This window comes from Geotrypetes seraphini, chromosome 3 (genome assembly GCF_902459505.1).
Source record: "Geotrypetes seraphini chromosome 3, aGeoSer1.1, whole genome shotgun sequence".
NCBI lineage: Eukaryota > Metazoa > Chordata > Amphibia > Gymnophiona > Dermophiidae > Geotrypetes > Geotrypetes seraphini.
This window is the reverse complement of record NC_047086.1, coordinates 401,737,204-401,757,891: the sequence shown is the minus strand read 5'-3', so window position 1 is coordinate 401,757,891 and position 20,688 is coordinate 401,737,204. Positions and strand designations below refer to the sequence as shown.

The 20,688-nt window shown below is 43.6% G+C and overlaps 1 protein-coding gene and 1 pseudogene across 4 annotated transcripts in view; one reads left to right on the top strand and one right to left on the bottom strand.

Annotated features, from left to right (window-relative positions):
* The window catches only part of MDGA1 (MAM domain containing glycosylphosphatidylinositol anchor 1), a 629,079-nt gene that overhangs the window by 360,707 nt on the left and 247,684 nt on the right, over positions 1-20,688 (bottom strand). For 3 of the 4 annotated variants that reach the window (XM_033939535.1, XM_033939539.1, XM_033939536.1), the window contains exons 5-6: positions 19,090-19,222; positions 14,657-14,746 (exon numbers count right to left, since the gene is read on the bottom strand). In XM_033939535.1, coding sequence (XP_033795426.1) covers positions 14,657-14,746; positions 19,090-19,222 — 223 coding nt within the window. The remainder of the gene's footprint in view (positions 1-14,656; positions 14,747-19,089; positions 19,223-20,688) is intronic. The other variant, XM_033939538.1, reaches the window with a different exon arrangement.
* Positions 4,298-4,879, top strand: LOC117358081 (annotated as a pseudogene).

The window sequence follows — 20,688 nt, the reverse complement described above, 5'->3', positions numbered from 1 at the left end:
GACATCACTATGTCAACATCCGCGTATTTCCGAATGCTTTCCAGCCACACAGCTGTGGCTTCAGAAAGTATGCGTGACACTAATTTATTTAGAGAACTTCTAGACCACTAAACAGCCATAGAGATAGGGTAGAAAACAATCAAACATCCATAATAAACAGCTGGAAAAACAACCTCAGTAAGAACACGCAACCAGCAGGGAGGAAATACTTTGCAGAATAGCACTTGAAGTAACTCTTCAATAAAGTCTCTCGACAAAGTATTCCAAGGCAAGAAAATAACACCCCAAACGAAGATAAGACTTGTCCACAAATCAAACTATATGGCTTAACGCCAAGATCAAAATAGGCGGATTTAAGGTCGTTTGGAAGCATTGGGTAATAGCAGGAATATGTATGTATTTATTTTATTTTTCTTTCCAGCTTATGATTTATCTTTAATCTTATCTATTGTTTTGCCTTTTGTCTTTGTTTTGTTCTATTTCTTTCATTTAAATTTCTCCAGAATTCTACTGTTCAACGGCTCCCCCTTCTGCTTCTATTCCTTTCTCTCCTCTCTTCTACCTTCCAAAGTATTTAGATCAATGCTGTCTTGTTAAAATGTTTATTTTATTTTTATTTTTCCTCTAACTCTACTTTTCACTTCTCTATTACCCTCCAGGTACTTTAGTTAGATTGTGAGCCTTCGGGACAGTAAGGGAATTTTTCAAGTACCTTTCTTATTTCTAATCTTAATGTATATTTTCTGTAAACCGCTTAGAACCTAACGGATGTAGCGGTATATAAGAAATAAATTACATTACATTACATTACATTAGATGATGTTATATCTAATGGTAAACTGCTTGAGTTTTCACAGTTGCCACACAAATTTGGTCTTGATAAATCGCAAAATTATAAATGGTTGCAACTGAAGCAGGCCATTCAGGCGGGGTTCTCTGAATGGAAAAATCTTAATAATCAATATAGTTTAGAGTTCTTATGCTTTCAGACGGACTTTCTGGGACACCAGGCCGCAAAGTGGTAGAAATTAATATCTGGATTAATTATTTAAAAACCAAAGAATGGTTTTAGAGACATTTGGAGCATTGAGATTAAGTATCCAATTACTGCATCTCAGTGGCCACGCATTTGGTCTTGGAGGATGAGATGTACAATGTCGGCATCTATGAGACAAACATGGTTCTTCCTGTTGCATAGAGCCTTCTGGACCCCTGTTCGTTTACAAAAATTAGATAGCTCTAAGTCTGATAGATGTTGGCATTGTCATCTTGAAGCAGGGACTTTAGACCACTTATTGTTCTATTGTCCATTTATTATGGAATTTTGGAAATCAATTTGGAGTCAAATAAATTGTTTATTAGAAAATCATGTGGCATTATCCTATGATACAATATTATTTGGCATGGAGATGAGAGCTAAGAGTCAAATATCCTCTACAAATAATAAATTATTGCTCATTTTGACAGGAGTTGCCATACAACAAATAACACTTAATTTGAAAAGTTGGAATAGATTGAACTTTAGTTTTTGGTGGAATTCAGTATGCCATATTTATAAAATGGAAAGAACATTAGCCATTCAAAAAGGGAACTTTAATAAATTTCAGATTATTGTAAAGAATGACTATATATTTTTCTTCCCTGATTAGTACACATGGAAATTGGGCGGGGGGTATTTATTATTGGAAAATGTTTTTATGAAATATAAAAGGATGGGAGGGAAAGGGGATAAATTTAATTTGATAAGATTAATTGTAGAATTAATTGTACAATTAATTGATAAGATTAATTGTAGAATTTCAAGTGATATATCTATGTTAAAATGTTAATACCAATGTTGATGTACTTGATGTAAGTTATAAAATGAATAAAGAATTATTAAAAAAATAAAAAAAAAGTCTTGTCCACCCATTCATTTTCTCAGTGGTCAATTACAGATGCGAAAGCTGGACACTACGGAAACAAGGCAGAGAGAAGATTGACTCATTTGAACTTAGGTGTTGGAGAAGGATTTTATGTGTGCGTGGACCACCAGAAGAACTAGCAAATCGATTCTGAAAGAGAACAAACCGTCTATGTCACTAGAAGCCCAAATGATGACGTTACGACCGTATTGTCTTGGTCACTGTCAGAAGAGAAAGATCATATGTTTGGGAAGATCAAAGGAACCAGGCAAAGAGGACGACTTGCAACCACAGGAATGATGCTGGAGGACCTTACCGGACTAGCACAAAAACGGTTTCTTTTTAGATCTGTAATTCATCAAGTCTCCAGGACTCGAGCAAGAGTCGATGGCACCTAAGAAGAAGATTCTAACTGATTTCACCACATTCTGTGGCAATGAGTTGCAGAGTTTAATTACATATTGTGTGAAGAAATATTTTCTCTGCTTTGTTTTAAATCTACTTAGTAACTTCATCGCAAGTCCCCTACTCCTAGTATTTTTGGAAAGAGTAGACAAGCAATTCACAACTACCCTTTCCACTCAAATCAGTATTTTATAGACCTCTTTCATATCACCCCGACCCATCTCTTCTCCAAGCTGAAGACCACTAACCGCTTTAGCCTTTCCTCATAGGGAAGTTATCCCATCTCTTTTATCATTTGTGTCGCCCTTCTCTGTACCTTTTCTATTTCCGCTAGGAGACACAGTGACACAGAATTACACACAGCCATACCATGGAGCGAATACCTACCCCATCTTTGGCATCCTAAGCCCCCCAAATATCCTTCTCACTATACCCTTTAACCTCATTGGAGTTCCTTTCTCTCTCAACTCTTGTAAACCGTGCCAAGCTCTACGATTGTGGAGATGATGCGGTATATAAACCTAAGGTTTAGTTTAGTTTAGATTATAACATTTTCATCTTTGTTTTCCACTCCTTTCCTGATAATTCCTATGTAACAATCTGTTTGCTTTCTTAGCTGCACATTAAAAACATGGCAGATAAAGGCTAAATGGCCCATCCAGTCTGCCCATCCGCAGTAACCATTATCTCTCTAAGAGATCCCATATACCTATCCCAAGCTTTCTTGAATTCAGACAGTCTCCATCTCCACCATCTCTTCCAGGAGACTGTTCCATGTATCTAACATCATTTCTGTAAAAAGTATTTCCTCAGATTACTCCGGAGCCTTTCACCTCTTAACTTCATCCTAGTCCCTCTCATTGCAGTTTCCTTTCAAATGAAAGAGACTCGACTCATGCACATTTACACCACGTAGGCATTTAAATGTCTCTATCATATCTCCCCTCTCCCGCCTTTCCTCCAAAGTATACAGATTGAGATCTTTAAGCCTGTTGACGAAGCCCATGCACCATTTTAGTAGCCTTCCTCTGGACTGACTCCATCTTTTTATATCTTTTTGAAAGTGCGGCCTCCAGAATTGCACACAATATTCTAGAGCAGCATTGAAAAGGTCATTCAGCAGAGTCACCAGAACTTCCCTAAGTTCCTTCAGCACCCTCGAATGTACACCATCCAGCCCCATTTTTTTTGTCCACCTTTAATTGTTCTAGCTCCTCACAAACACAACCCTCTGAAAATCGACCTACCAGTCCTCCATCCCTATTTGGGTTTGTCTCCTGTGGTCCTACTCCCGGCACTTCAGCCATGAACACAGAACAGAAATATTTGTTAAGCAATTCAGCCTTTTCTTTTTCAGCTTCTGCATATTCCTCCCCTTCACCTTCGAGTCTCACAATGCCACTTTTGCACTTCTTCCTATCACTGATATATCTAAAAAATGTCTTGTCTCCTCGTTTTACCGTGTCAGCTATTTTTCTTCCATTTGCATCTTTGCTTTCCTGACTACTTGACCAGCCTGTCTTAACTTTTCCAGATATTTTTGCCTGTCTTCCTCTTTCAACGTATCCTCAACAATGATACCTAGATCCTTTTCCTGGGCAGTGACTAATAACACAGAACCCAGCATCATGTAGCTATAGTTCGGGTTCCTCTTTCCCACTTTGCACTTGCTCGCATTAAACGTCAACTGCCATTTTGACGCCCAGTCTCACAAGGTCCTCTTGCAATTTTAATCCTCTTATGATTTAACAACTCTGAACAATTTTGTGTCATCAGCAAATTTAATTATCTCACTAGCTATTCTCATCTCATTTTTTTTTTTCTTTCAAGATGGCGCCAGGTTAGGTTGCAGTTATAGTACCTCCCGCCATTTTTCTTTGTTTATGTTTATGTTTTGTTTTTGTTTTTTGTTCTTTTATTATTTTAATTTGGTTTTATTATCTACTTTTACATCCGCTGTCCATCTGTTCGCTCGCCCGCCTAGTGACATGTCGCTAGCGGTGCCCGAGAAGCAGCAGGTGTGACTGGTGTTCCTGGGGGCGGCCGGGGTGGGCAAGACGTCCCTGATCCGTCGCTTCCTGCTCGACGCCTTCGATCCCGAGCACCGGAGGACGGTGGAGGAGCTTCACTGCCTGGAGTACGAGGAGCGCAGGGGCCCGAAGGTCTGCCTGGAGATCCTGGACACCTGCGGCAGCTACTTGTTCCCGGCCATGCGGAAGCTCTCCATCCGCCGCGGCGACGCTTTCGCCCTGGTCTACTCGGTCGAAGACGACGAGTCCCTGGAGAGCGTCCGGAGCTTGCGGGCAGAGATCACGGCCCTGCGGGAGGACCGGCTGCCCCCCATCGTGGTGATGGGAAACAAGGCGGACCGGGAGGCGGAGAGGAAGGTCTCGGCCCAGCAAGCGTTGGCCACGGTGGAGGGAGAGTGGGGCGGCCGCCACGTGGAAGCCTCGGCCAAGGAGAACCGGCAGATGCTGGAGGTCTTCCGGCAGCTACTGCAGCAGATCGACATGCCCGGCCGCTGGAGCCCGGCCCTGCACAGGAGAAGAGAGACCGTCCCCAAGGAGTAGGGCCCCTCCAAACCCCCCCTGAATAAAACCAACAGCTCTAGCATCTGCTAAAAAAAGGGGGGTGGGCGAAGCACACTTAAACCCCCCCAAGACAGATTTACATGTCTATTTGTTTAGTTTTCATTTAAAATTTCTTAGAATTCAATTGTTTAACTGTTTCTCTTTCCATTCTATTCATATGCCTTCCTCTACCTTTTCTTTTTTCCTCACTTCTAATGTTTATTTTTCTTTTTACATTTCTATATTTGATTTAATTCTTTAAATTATTTTCTATTTAATTAGTTTCTTTCCATTACATTATTATTTTGGAATGTACGTTTTGTTTTTAACAGTATGGTATTGAGAGTTCAATGTATTCTTGTTAGGATGCTTCGTATCTCATTTTTTCCTCTATCTTTATTTTCTTCTCTATTATTTTACTAATTTGTTTGTTCTTAGGTACCTTAGTTAGATTGTGAGCCTTCGGGACAGTAAGGGAATTTCAAAGTACCTATTCTTTATTTATTTATCTTATTTTTATTGTATCCTTTAATGTATATTTCTCTGTAAACCTATATTACTTATAATTTTAATGCACCCTATTGTCTATTTTCTGTAAACCGCTTAGATTCCTAACGGAGTTTGGCCGTATATAAGAAATAAATTACATTACATTACATCTCTAGATCATTGATAAATATGTTAGAATGCAGCGGTCCCAGCACAGATCTGCGTCAGGTCTCTTGCTACCATTTAAGGAAAATGTTAGGCATACTTTTTCTCCTTTTTTTGTTCAAAAGATTTATTGCAATTTTCAATAAACATTACAAAAACCAGAAATGGCCAGATCAGTGATGGAAAAAACTAAGACCTATACGTATGTTCCGATTCTTAAAGAGACTTCCATGTTGAAAAAATAAGTATAATACAAGAAAACAAAGTAAGCCAGTAATAAAGCAAGAGGAGCAACATAACATACAAGTCATTTCTATACCGCATAACTGGTAAGTTTATAATATAAGAATACATAAGAATAGCCTCACTGGGTCAGACCAATGGTCCATCAAGCCCAGTAGCCCGTTCTCACAGTGGCCAATCCAGGTCACTAGTACCTGGCCAAAACCCAAGGAGTAGCAACATTCCACATAGAATCTCAAAGAAAACCAAGATTCCGGAACCCCAATCAGAGCAACATTCCGGAGCTGAGATTGTGATGTCATAATGCCTCATTCCACAGTGCCTCAGAGCCAACCTCATCAGCGATGTTACAATGGCTTAATTCTCCTATACTTGGCTACATAAGAACATAAGAATAGCCTTACTGGGTCACACCAATGGCCCATCAAGCCCAGTAGCTTGTTCTCATGGTGGCCAATCCAGGTCCCTAGTATCTGGCCAAAACCCAAGGAGTAGCAACATTCCATGCTACCGATCCAGGGCAAGCAGCGACTTCCCCCATGTCTCTCTCAATAACAGATTATGGACTTTTCCTCCAGGAACGTGTCCAAACCTTTCTTAAAACCAGCTACGCTATTCGCTCTTACCACAACCTCTGGCAATGCGTTCCAGAGCTTAACTATTCTCTGAGTGAAAAATAGTTAAGCTCTGAAACGGTTTACAAAATTTAACAAATAATACAGGCTAGAAAAAATTAATTAATTGGCAAACAGATGTGTCTACAATTGCTTTCGAAAATGATTATGAGACATGGAACTCAATAGCAAAGGTTTCAATTCCCTGTCCCAGAAAGCTGCCTGATAAGAAAGCAAAGAAAGAACATGAAAACAGTTCTAAGAGAATTGACGGTTCAGCTCTAAATAAAACAAATACAGATGTTAATGCAACCATCGTGATACATTCACGATATCCACACGACTGGTTTCAAATATGCCAAATCATTCCCATCTCTGGCAACAATTCTATATGGACTCCAGGGTCTCCAGGCCACTCTACCAGTTTCTCTAGGTCGATTGCTAAAACCCCTGCTTTTGATCACCATCAAATCTATTCTCACTCATTGGACAACGCCATCATCTCTATCCTACTCCGCCTGGTGGCATACGGTCTGCATCATTCCTAAATACGAACTTCCTGCAGCGGAGAGAACTGGGTTTTTAAGCAAACAAGGACTTTGACCCGCCTCCACGTGGACTCTCTTTTCCTTTGGGGAGACATCCTACTTGTTCTTTCATCCTTGTTGTTCCTGTTCCTCCTGTATTACCATTTTGATGTGTGTACTTTTTTGTATGAGCCGTTTGCCATTCTCAATAAAAATTAAAAAAAAAAACAAAAAAACAACAAACTATGTCTTTGGCCACAGTTCAATCTATCTGGCGACCTGTCGAGGTCTACTGTGGTTACCTAGAAAAGTGAATGTCATGAATATATCACGATACCTCTTCTCCTTATAATTTGCATGACCGACATTCAATTGTAATGTAATGTAATGTAATGTAATTTATTTCTTATATACCGCTAAACTCCGTTAGGATTCTAAGCGGTTTACAGAAAATTGTACTACTGTATCTGTACTGTAAATTTTAGGGATCTTATTGTAAGCGGCAATGTGTCGAAATTTGCAGGATATAAGAAATTGAATGGTGTGGTATGGTATGAAGTTTATTTAAAGATTTGATTAATCGCCTAATTATATATTCAAGGCGAAGTGCAATACTAAAATACTTTATAACAACAACTAAGGGTATCGTACAAAGCTACACACATGACTTAGAGGACTCACGAAACCATTAGCAAAGGCAGGGATAGAAATACAATTCTTAATAGCAAGTGCAACAATTAGGGAAAACAACAAAAGGGAGGAATCACACAAAAGGAAATTAGATTACAATTAATACAAAATACTGCAATAAAAATCATCACAGGTAAAAGAAAATTTGGCCACGTCACCCCATTACTAAAGAACGCACACTGGCTTCCTATCAACCATAGAATAACTTATAAACAGGCGCTCATCAGATTTTAAGTTTTACAATTCAACGCGCCGCTATTTCTAGACCGAGTCATTGTTCCGTATTCTCCTTCCCGCTCCTTACGATCCGAGGACAAAAATCTACTTACTACTCCATCCCTACGAATTATAAATACTAGACATACCACACTCTTCTCTGTCACTGCTCCCCAAACGTGGAACCTACTACCAGCTTAGGTAAGAGAAGAAAAGAACCTCAAAAAATTTAAACCAGAACTAAAACGCTTCTAATGAATTTGCCTTTAGTTGAGTTACTATTTCCATTTGAGTGTGTGGCGCAGTGGTTAGAGTTACAGCCTTAGCACACTGAGGTTGTGGGTTCAAATCCCTCGCTGTTCCTTGTGTCCCTGGGCAAGTCACTTAATCCCCTCATTGCCCCAGGTACACTAGATAGAGTTTGAGTCCACCGGGACAGATAGGGATATATGCACTGTATCGTGCAATGGTGCGACCGCATCTGGAGTACTGTGTCCAATATTGGTTGCCGTACCTCAAAAAGGACATGGCGGTACTTGAGGGAGTCCAGAGAAGAGCAACTAAACTGATAAGAGGTATGGAAAACCTCTCATATACAGACAGACTGAAAAAGCTGGGGCTGTTCTCCCTGGAAAAGCGGAGACTTAGAGGAGACATGATAGAAACCTTCAAGATCCTGAAGGGTATAGAAAAAGTAGACAGGGACAGATTTTTCAGATTATGGGGAACCACAAGTACAAGGGGGCACTCGGAAAAATTAAAAGGAGACAGGTTTAAAACAAATGCCAGAAAGTTCTTTTTCACCCAGAGAGTGGTAGACACATGGAACGCGCTTCCGGAGGCTGTGATAGGCCGGAGCATGTTACAAGGCTTCAAAGAAGGTTTGGATAGGTTCCTAGAGGATAAAGGAATTGAGGGGTACAGATAAGAGTAGCGGTAGGTTATAGGGATAGTCTGGGACCACTGCTCAGGCAATGGGCCTGATGGGCCGCCGCGGGAGCGGACCGCTGGGCGAGATGGACCTCTGGTCTGCCTCAGCGGAGGCAACTTCTTATGTTCTTATGTTCTTATGATAAAGTACCTGAATGTAAACCAAGTAGGATATAAGTGGTATATACCGGTAAATGATTTTTTTTAAAAGTACTGATCTAATAAAATATAACTCCTATTATTTTATCCTTATTTGTTCTCTTTCCTATATCAAATTGTTGTTCTTCCCCGATTTCCCTATGAAATGTACGTCTGTCTATCCCTATATTGTATGTCTCCCTCTTTTACCAGATTTTTTTGTTTATTGTTCATCGCTTTGTAATCTTTGAAAAAAGCGATTTTATCAAATACGAGATAAAACTTGAAAAGAAGTCAGAGAACTAAATTTGGGCTAAAAATTAAAAATCAGAAATCACAAGTGAGTTGTGCAGTCGACTAAGGGATCTGTCAGTCAAAAGCATCTTTAAAAAGAAAACATTTTAACTTGACCTTGAATCTATCACATGTCTTTCTTCCCTTAGATAAATAGGTAAGGAATTCCATAGTTGAGAGGCCGTAACTGAAAAAAATATTGTCTACACGTATTAATAGATTTACGTGAAGGAACGGTCAATAAATGTTGACCATTTGAACAAAGTGTTCTGGTAAGAAAGTAGGGTATCAGAACTCTATCAATGACCGCTAGGGCTTTCTAGAGCAGCGATTTGAAAGTTAACAAATTGCTACAGCCTCAGCACCCTGAGGTTGTGGGTTCAAATCCACGCTGCTCCCTGTGACCATGGGCATGTCACTTAATCCCACCCATTACAAAGATTGCGAGCCCACCAGGACAGACAGGGAAAAATGCTTGAGTACCTGAATAAATTCATATAAACTGTTCTGAGCTCCCCTGTGAGAATGGTAGAAAAAATTGAATAAATAGTATGAAAAGTTTCTGGTAACCAGAGCTGGTATTGTGACATCATAATGCCTCATTCCACCAATAAGAGCCAACCTCATCAGTGATGTCACAATGGCTCGATTGTCCTTTACTTGGCTCACTTTTACTACATTTTAATTTCTAGAGTGGTGCAGTGGTTAGAGCTACAGACTCGGCACCCTGAGGTTGTAGGTTCAAATCCACGTTGCTCCTTGTGACCCTGGGCAAGTCACTTAATCCCCCCATTGCCCCAGGTCCATTAGATAGACAGAGGGGAAAATGCTTGAGTACCTGAATAAGTTCATGTAAACCGTTCTGAGCTCCCCTGGGAGAATGGTAGAGAAAATTGAATAAATAAATAAACAAATGCATTAAGCCAGACATAGAAAGAGAGAATATGATGTCGGAGAAAGATTTCCAGCCCCCATCTATTCTGTCAACTATCCCTGCTGTAATAGCAGAGACTTAACCTGCTTTCTGGCTTTGCCCAATACTTTCTCATCACGAATGATCCCCTGTGCCTTTGCCCTTCTCCACCGAATTTCAGAGTTTGCCAACTAGGGAGAATGGGTCAGAGGAACATCTCAAATGCCTTCTCATGCCAAAATAGCAGCAGGTAGGACACTGGACACTGCCGTGGAAGTAAGGCCCTGCAAGGGTCACAAGCAAACGCAAGAGGAGAGTTAGCGCAGGTGAAAGCACCGACCACCCCTCCCCTCTTTCCAGTGCTGCGGAGTGGTGAGACGGCAGCAGCTGCACGAGAGCTCCCTGGCAGGTAACAAGGCTTTTCTTCCCACTTAACTGTATCTGCAGCCTGAGTGCACTTGACAATTTAATAGAGACAGGTTAATCAGATCATTCATTATCTTCCCCAACTCTGTGCTTCAAGCTGACTCCGCTCCAAGCTCCTGAAAGCAACGGGAATGAAACGACTGAGACAATCTGAACAGCCGTTGCCATAGCTGGAAGTGTGCCGGATCTGAACTTGGGGCCCCCCCTAGATTTAGAGATCCGGTACTTTACGGCGATTCTGCTGCCTTCCCAAATACACTTCTCCCTCCGTATTCGCGGTTTCAGCAATCACGGTTTCGACTATTCGCGGTTTTTAACTTGCTGGCTCCTCCCCCCAAAATTACATCAGCCTGCATAGAGAAATCGCCGATTCCAAGGGTTTACAGAGAAAATCGCTGATTCCCGGCATTTTCTTCACCGTGTTTTGCCTCTCCTTCAGGAACAGGCCAGGTCTCCCACCATGTTATTCGCGGTTTCACCCTATTCACGATGGTTTTTAACAGAAAACGGCGAATAACATATGAAAAAGTTATTTGCGGTTTTTCTGTATTCGCGGGTCTGTTAATCCCCTATCACAGCGAATACGGAGCGAGAAGTGTAATGCGAAAATGAAGGAACCCCTCCTCCAGAGCCTAGTATCTTTCAGCCCGTCCTTTTACTCAGTCCGATCCATGGGTCACACTGTGATACTATTTCAGAAAAACTCTCTCGCCTTCACAAAAATCAGCATTGCGCTTGCCAAGAGGACAAATTCTGTTTGTTTATCAATACAAAGACATAGAGAGCGAAAAAAAAACCTTCAAGTACCTCTTCTAAGGAAATTGCTTGAAAAAAAAACCCTACTCACTTACTAATTCCAGTGAGTACCAGTATATTTATTTTTTTTGACTTTGGAAGACGGAGTGCAAAAATCAGGATTAAAAACAGTCACAACTTTCATCCGGGGAATGCATAGGGGGGATTATGGTTTATTATATAAAATGTTTGGAGAAAATTATATAAAATGTTTGCAGAAATGATAAAATTTTATATAATATATGATTTTATATATGATTTTATATATGAATTTTACATAATATATATTTGAATTTTAACATTTGTGAAATCATTTGTAAAAAATATCTTTCTGTATATTTTCTATGTATTTTTACTTCAATAAAATGTTTGAACATAAAACAATGGGGGGAGGGAAGGGAAGGGGGAAAGGAACAAGGGGAGTGTATAGAGGTATGAAATTGGTTATATGGAAATATATTTTGGAAGAATGATAAAATATGTATGGAAAATTAGAATTGTGAATATCTATTTGTATTATATTATTGTATTTTTATTTGATTCCTTCAATAAAATGTTACAAATTAAAAACGGTCACAAAAGAAGACCAAATAAAAGGAATTGGATGTGTCATGACACAGGATGTTTGAAGAGCACAGGAGAAGGAGCCCCCATTGGAGATGGAATTAATGTGGGAGGTTCGGCGTTCTCGAGAGCCGGAGCCAGGCCAGGTTTTCAGGATCTCCACATGAATATGTATCAGATGGATTTGCATGCACTGCCTCCTTGAGATGCAAATCTATCTCATGCATATTTATTGTGGATATCCTGAAAACCTGACCTGGCTCCGGCTCTCGAGGACCGGAATTGCCTACCCCTGGTGTAGGTCGTATGGAAATATATTTTGGAGCAGGGTGTCCCCATAGTACCTCCTTGAGGGCCGAATCCAGTCGGGTTTTCAGGATTTCCCAATGAATATGCATTGAAAGCAATGCATGCACTTAGATCTCATGCATATTCATTGGGGAAATCCTGAAAACCCGACTGGATTCAGCCCTCAAGGAGGGACTTTGGGGACCCCTCTTTTGGAGGATTGATAGAAATATGTATGGAACTATTATTATTGTGAATCTAATTGTTTTGAATATCTCTTTGTATTATTTTATTGTATACTTGTTTGATTCCTTCAATAAAATATTATAAATTAATGTTACCCACAGCACCCAATAGGATCCCCCCAAAATCACTCCAGTATACCCAGATGCCTTTTATTCACCACTGGCAACCCTCAGACCTGTACAAAGACTGATACTGGCTGTACATACCCAAGCAGGATTTATTTTTCCTCTCCTATTCTAGCTGAAATCATTTTCAAGCATCTTTTCTGACCTCACGTGTCGTTTTTCTCAAAGTTAGCCCCCTCTTTTTCTATCTAACGCTTGTTACTCTCATATTTGTCTGTATGTTACTGCTGGGGGCATTCTGCGCAGGACAGACTTGGCAAAGAATTGCTCTGTGAAGCTGCGGGCATCAGCGGATTTCTTCCCCTCCCCTGGAGAGATCACAGGGCAGAACAAGGATGAAGTGACCTGCTGCACACTGGGTCACTTCCCTCTCCTCCGCTGTTCGTGTGAAATGTGGGGCTTTAGAAACAGGGTTGCTAGACGTCCGGATTTCACCGGACATGTCCGGACGGCTTTTCAAAACACCGGGTTTCTTTGTCCGGGTTTTGAAAAGCTTTGAAGAGTCATCATGTGACATCCGCACATGTAAGGATTTCCTCCTGTCCGACAAGAGCATGCTGCGGGGGTGAGGGGTGGGCTGGGACCGGGTTGGGGGTGGGGTTGGGGCGTTACATGGCAGGGATGGGTGGAACTGGGTGGGACTGGGGGAGGGTCTAGAGCAGGGGTGGGCAACTCCGGTCCTTGAGGGCCGGAATCCAGTTGGGTGTTCAGGATTTCCCCAATGAATATGCATGAGATCTATTTGCATGCATTGCTTTCAATGCATATTCATTGGAGAAATCCTGAACATCCAACTGGATTCCTGCCCTCGAGGACCGGAGTTGCCCACCCCTGGTCTAGGGGGGGGTCCAGATTTTCCGATTGGACAATGTGGCAACCCTAGGTAGGGAGGGGTGTGTGGTTCAGATAGTTGGGTCTAAGCTGGCAGAAACGAAGCAGGGTCCTTTCCTCCTCCTCTTGCCACATGATCTCTGCAAGAAAGGGGGGAGAGCTGCTAATGCTTGGCAGCTGAGTGTGCCATGGGAGGGAGGGTAAAGAAATATGATTGTGACATGAGGGGGACAGCAAGGTGAGTGTGCTATGGGGGGAGGGTGGGAGGGGGCAGCAGAAGGTGAGCATGCCATGGAGGGAAGAGGGCAGAGTAAGGTGAGAGTAGGGCTACCAGACTATTGTTGTAAGGTGTGAATACAGCACAGACAGCTGAACAGCACCTCTTTATCCAAATCCCATGTCAGTATCACCCTAATTCATAGAAGGTATGAATACAGCACAGACAATGGAACAGCAGCTCTTCATCAGAACCCCATGCACATCCATGTAAGGTATGAACACAGCACAGAGAGCTGAAGAGCAACTCCTCATTACAGTCTTGGGTAGAAATCAAACTGACGACACATAAAACATGAATACAGCATGAACAGCTGAAAATGGATTTTCATCAGAGACCCCTCAGGCATCATTCTGACAACATTTCATTGAGGCATGCAACACAGACAGAAAAGGAGAATTTTAAAAGCAGGGGACCCTGGTAAACTGTACACATTTCTCTTTGCACAAAAGCTTAAACAATAAACTATAGTGTGTGAGGAAGAAAAAGGAGGAAGAGCAGGGATGATACTAAAAATGAAGAATCTGCCACCCATAATATTATGAACAAATGAACAGGGATTCACTTCATGGCACGACTTTTTTTGAGACACTCTTCTTCGATTCATCTACCAGAGAAAACACTTTAAATGTAAAAAAAAAATTTTTAACCCAGCAGCTCAAAGGAAGAACATTTTTTTTAAGGATTCAATTATGCCACTAAAACTCTATAGGTAAGAAATAAAATTGGAAAGGACTATATAGTATATTGTTTAATTTTTCCGTTCTCCCTCTGCTGTCTGGTAAAGGACTGGGTTCAGCAGAAGAGCTGTGGTGGGCCAGGGAGCAACAGGGAGATGGGGGAAATATTGCGACCCGTTTTTAAAGGAGTACTTTATAGAAATGTGCTTATTACCCTATAGCAAACAAAGTGCAAAGCCCTGCTTAAAGGCAGACTAGTGGGTCTTACCAGGCACACACAAGCTTAATCCCCTTATCTAGGTTAAGAGAACAGAGCACACACTGACCCGACTCTGCTTTGCTGGACATAGGGGACTGGTTCTCATTCTTGCTTCTATAGACCCGATTCTCCCCACTCCTTCGTGCCCGAGCTGCCCCTGAACAGAGAGAGCAGCAATGAAATCCCTATTCCAGCGTCTCGAAGGCTGCCACGTCACCACAGCGGCACTGCCAGAGTCAGTATTAATGCAGACTACAGCAGAGTATGGTTTTCGTAGGTTTCCACGGCTGGCATCGTGACTGTCGCAGTTGCTCGGGACTCGCCGCGTCTGGGCAGGTAGAACCGAAGTTTCAGCCATCACGCTGTGGCTTTCTTCAGGGCGTGCTGGGAGGTCTGCAGCTTGTCTTTATATATATTGGGTCCTCAAACCTGATTGGCTTGGGCTTGAGGTGACTAAGGCAGGAACACCCGTTGGTCATGAATCTGGATTTTAGCAGGAAAGTTCAAAGGTCACAAATCTAAATTTTGGTAGGAACAGGGTTACCAGACGTCCTGGAAAACCTGGGCATGTCCTTTTTTTAGAGGACTGTCCAGGTCCCGAGGGATTTCCAAAACCCAGCAGTTTGTCTGGGTTTTGGAAGTCCCTGAGCTCGGGGCTGCATCTGGAGGGCGTCTGTGCAGGCGCGGATGTGCGTGATGTTATCACATAGATGTCCACGCATGCACATGGACCCGAGCTCAGGGAAGGAGATGTGAGGTTTGGATGGGGGCAGAGCTTGGAGAGAACGAGGCAGGGCTGGGGGAGAAACAGGGCAGGGCTCAGGGAATGGGGTGTGACCAGGCACCCTCTTTTTTTCAAGCGGAAATCTGGTAGCCCTAGTCGGGAAAGCCTGTTGGCCACCAATTTGAATTTGCTTTTCCCGCCAAAATTCAGATTTGTGACCAACGGACTTTCCCGCCAACATTCAAATTCACGGCCAACGGATACTCCTGCCTCAGTCACCTCAAGCCCTAGCCAATCAGATTGGAGGACCCACTATATATATAGACAAACTGCAGGCCTGACAGTACACTCTGAAGAAAGGCACCGCAGGACGGCTGAAACGCTGGGGCTTCCTACCCAGAGACAGCACAACCTGGACACCTGCAACAAATCAGCAGCAGAGCATCCTGCTATGTCACCCCAGTGGAACTGCCACAGTCAGTATTAATGCAGACGGCAGCAATGTATTATGCTATAATTCTATAAGGCTGCCACATTACCCCAGTGGTACTGCCACAGTTAACATTAATGTAGACAGAGCAGTATGGCTTACTTTTAACGCTATAATACTATAATCCACTCAATCAGGAAAGTGCATATACCATTCCTACATTAATGTGCCATCTCTTTTCAGGGAAAAAGGCCTTGGAATTGGAGCCTCCGCACAGTCTTATCATAGATATCTTATCATAGATAAGACTGTGCGTAGGCTCCAATTCTGAGGCCTTTGTCCCTGAAAAGAGATGGCGCATTAATGTAGGAATGGTATATGCACTTTCCTGATTGAGTGGATTATAGTATATTATGTTATATTGAATATTTATACCACTCGGGTTGGTAAACTTCAAGCTGGTTACTTTTAACGCTATAATACTGCTTCCTGCTGCCCTCCCCCCACGTTTAAAAAACGGCTTGTTCTTTCGTAAGGTTTCAGGTTATATCATGGTTTTACTCCTTATAGAAAGGAAGATACATCATATATTTGTGTGTACTTCAGAGAATCCTTACACCTAAAAGACTGTCCATAATTAGAAAAAAAAAAAAAAGATATTTGCCACTTGAAACCCAAATCTGCCTATCACATCTAAGTCTGGTTTCCTTTCACTGCTCAGAGCACAGGGCTTGCCGCCCCCCCCCCCCCCGTCTTTAATTCCCTCTTGCCCTCCATCTTATTTCATCCTGTGACTGCTCTGCATGGGCCATTTCCCCTGAGAAGAGACACGGGCAGATCTTTTATTCTGAAATGAGCCACCAATGCTACAACAGGAGCCAAACATAGCATCAGAAAAAAGAGGGGGGGGAGCATTGACTGAACCCCATGAGGGGTTGGGGGTTTATGACTGGAAACGAAATTGAAGAAAAAACGACGGCAGGAAGAGACACCTGGGAAGTGCTTGTACTGTGTGTGTGTGTAAGGCAGGATCCGTGCGTATTGCATGCCAAGGTCTGATGTGTGCATGATTTGTTCCACATAGGGTTACCAGATTTGTTTGTGGAAAAAAAGAGAACATGTGGCCCCTCCCCATTCCACCCCCGCACAAACCTCTTATCTTCTTCCTGAGTCCAGGCCGTGTCTGGAGGGCCTCTGAGCATGCGAGAATGTCTTGCGATGATGTCACACGCATGCATGTATGTGTGTGACATCATAAGAAAATAAGAATAGCCTTACTGGGTCAGACCAATGGTCCATCAAGCTCAGTATCCCGTCTTCATGGAGGCCAATCCAAGTCACAAGTATACGGTGGCAAAAACCCAAAGAATAGCAGCATTCCAGGGCAAGCAGTGGCTTCCCCATGTCTTAATAACAGACTATGGACTTTTCCTCCAGGAACTTTTCCAAACCTTTCTTAAAACCAGCTACACTATCCGCTCTTACCACAACCTCTGACAATTCGTTCCAGAGCTTAACTATTCTCTGAGTGAAAAAACATTTCCTATTGGTTTTAAAAGTATTTGAGTGTCCCCTAGTCGATCCGCTTGTACCCGTTCTACTCCACTCAGGATTTTGTAGACTTCAATCCTATCTCCCCTCAGCCATCTCTTTTCCAAGCTGAAGAGCCCTGACCGTTTTAGTCTTTCCTCATACGAGAGGAATTCCATCCCCTTTACCATCTTGGTCGCTCTTCTTTGAACCTTTTCTAGCGCCGCTATATCTTTCTTGAGATGAGGCAACCAGAATTGAACGCAATACTCCAGGTGAGATCACACCATGGAGCGATACAGAGGCATTATAACATGCTCAGAGGTCCTCTAGATGCGGCCCCGAGCTTGGGGGCCTTCCAAAACCAAGACAAACTGCCGGGTTTTGAAAATCCATCAGGCACTCAGACAGGCCTCTAAAAAGAGGACATGTCCAGGTCTTCCCAGACATCTTGTAACCCTAGTTCCAGATGTTGTACATGTCAGAGCATTTCGGCTATTCCCTGCAGGTACCGACGCTAGGGAACTGTTCTTTATGTATCTGTGTTATTAGTTAGCTGGAAGTGCTGCAGGAAGCTCACATGCCCTCTCTGGGGCATCAGGACTTTGCAAAGACCCTCAGTCTCTCTGGTTCCAATCCAGAGGCGTTACTGGGTATTCTAGTAAAGAGCATTAAAGATGCCCAGTCATGCCTGGCTGAATTCTCCAGCTGGCAATACGTGAGGTGAAATCTGATAGATCAGCATCTTTGTTCATAAAAAAAACATTTGTGCACTTGGAAATGTCACGGATTAGAGTCTTTTTGCTCTGAGTGGTTACTGGCATAGTATCTCAAAGGCAGGGGACGGGAAGTGGAAAGGGGGTAGATGGAGAGTTCCAAAACATAAAAAAGTCCAAGAAGGTGGTGGATGCCAGGAAGAGCCACCAGCAGCAGCATGCTAGGGTCAGATAGCAAAAGGCAGTGGTCATGGCAGGCGAAGCCGAGTGAGGTCTCCAGTGCCACGACAGAGAGAAAGAACCGAGCAGACGGGTGGGCCAAGAGATCTTTGTCAGCTGCATTATGTCGTGGTGAATTCTCATCCCTTGGCTAGAGCGAGGACCGCTTCTGTGCGAGACCTGGACAATGACAGGCAAGGGGGCAAGACGCCGTAGCACGCATAGGCCGAGCAACGAGTCGCTTAAATGCAGAGGGACGTGCCAGACGCTTGCGTGGCATCAGAGCCCGGAAACCTTGCTAAAGAGCCTGCTCTCCGACTCTGAATGAGAAACAAGCCGGAAAAACGGAACGACTCCATTCGGATAGAAAGCCAGGAGGGTTTCAGTACGACGAGCTGCACGTTTGGGAGACCCTAAAAGACCAAACTGTAGACCCAGAGAGGAAACATCCCAGCCACAAACCCGGTGCTGATGTAGCTAAGACAGTGCAAGTTACCCAACCCACCTGCACCCTGTACTCTGCGATCCTGCAGGAACTTCCAGAAATCGGCATTAAAAGGACCTCACATTACATAATGGGACTGGAATTTGAAAGACGGTCTTCTCCAAGATGCATTCACCAACTAAATTCTTATGCGCTTCCCTCCTGAGTCCCGAATACCGAGGGCAGATTTAGGGACCCAGTAGGTGGGTTTGCCTTACGGTAGCTCTCTCCCTCTTCCTGTCCTATTTACAAATATATATCCCTTCTTTTCTCTCTTTATACGTAACACATGTAAACTGCTCTGAAAGATTCCTCATCAGACTTAACTGTGCATTTCATTTGCAGGGTTGACTCCGGTACCTTGCAACCTTCAGTGGCAGTACAGGCGGTTCCTTACCTGTGTTATTAGTCAGCTGGAAGGTGATTGATTTATCAGGAATCCCACAGACGTTCCTGACGGACACTTGGCAGCTGTAACTGGCGTAGTCCTGGGGCCTCAAGTTCTTCACCTTCAGAACTTTTGTTTCACCCTGCGTGCAATGCGAGAAGAGAGTTACTAAATACGGCACAGGAGCACGCTTTGATAACTCGGACCTGAGGCCCGGCCAGTTTGGTTTCAGGCTTGGCAAGGCCACCGGCCGCGGTTTGCACACGCTGCCCAGGGGAGGCTTCTGGTTCAGCCGTCGGCAGCCTGTAGGAACCGCTGCCAGCGAGCTGATGGAATCGTAGCCCGACAAATGCGTGCAGGGCAATGGCGCCCTGTCCCCTGCGCTCCATGCAGCGGATACTATTTTGTCTTTTTGAGGGTTACAAAGTAACCCTCTTTTTTGCAGGGGGGACAACCCCCCCACACACACACACTTAAAATATTCACTTGGAATCCTCATCTAAACCTTACCCTAACACTAGCGCAATTGACGGGGCAACATCGCATGGGCGCACTTGTCGGTACCTGCATATGACGGGGCGCCATTGTCCTGCACTCATTTGTCAGTGTAACGATGGAATGGTACACTGGGTGGGGGGAGAGAGATGGACGGAGAGAGAACCTGCAGCACGAACTGGGGTGGGTGGGAAGGGAGCGAAAGATAGAGATGTCGGCCCACTTTGGGCTCAGACCTGCCCCGCGTTGGCTGCTTGGCTATGCCACTGCCTGGGGCTGCTCTGGGATGAGCCCTGACTGCCAAAAGATGTGGCACGAGAGAGGAGAGGCAGGAGCACGGAAACCACGAGACATGCACGGGCATCCCAGGTCAATGTACCAAGTTTCACTAAAAATGTTTTTTAATGATTTTTTTTGAAGTAGGCTGTGTGCTAATTGGTTACCATGGGGTGAGCGCGGGAGGCGTTAGGGGCTGATTCTGTAAGTGGCGCCTAAAACGGTAGGTGCCTAGAAAAATGGTGTCGGCCGCGTGTCAAGCGCATTCAGGTGCCGGTGGTAATTTAGGCCAGGCTTTTTAAAGGCCTACATTTCTGGTGCCCAGGTCTAGCAACGCTTAGTGATGCCTATAGCGCAGTGGTTAAAGCTACAGCCTCAGCACCCTGAGGTTGTGGGTTCAATCCCACGCTGCTCCTTGTGACCCTGAGCAAGTCACTTAATCCCCCCTTTGCCCCAGGTACATTAGCTAGATTGTGAACCCACCGGGACAGACAGGGAAAAATGCTTGAGGACCTGAATAAATTCATGTAAACCGTTCAGAGCTCCCCTGGGAGAACGGTATAGAAAATGGAATAAATAAATAAAGACGTCTGGCAACTACGCATGTAACCAGGAGCCATGCCCACGTGTAAACTCCCTATATGCTCAGAAATGAAGATTTAAAAGCACATCTTAAGGTCCTAAAGGAAGATGAATTTTCAGCTGAAAACAGAGCAGGGGGGTAGCCAGAAGCCCATTTTGGTCCAAAAGTGGACTGAAGGGTCCTGATATTCTCTCCTCCTCCCCCTCCACTCAGGCACGACTGCCAAAGATGATTTCTGCCCGAGTCACGCCTGT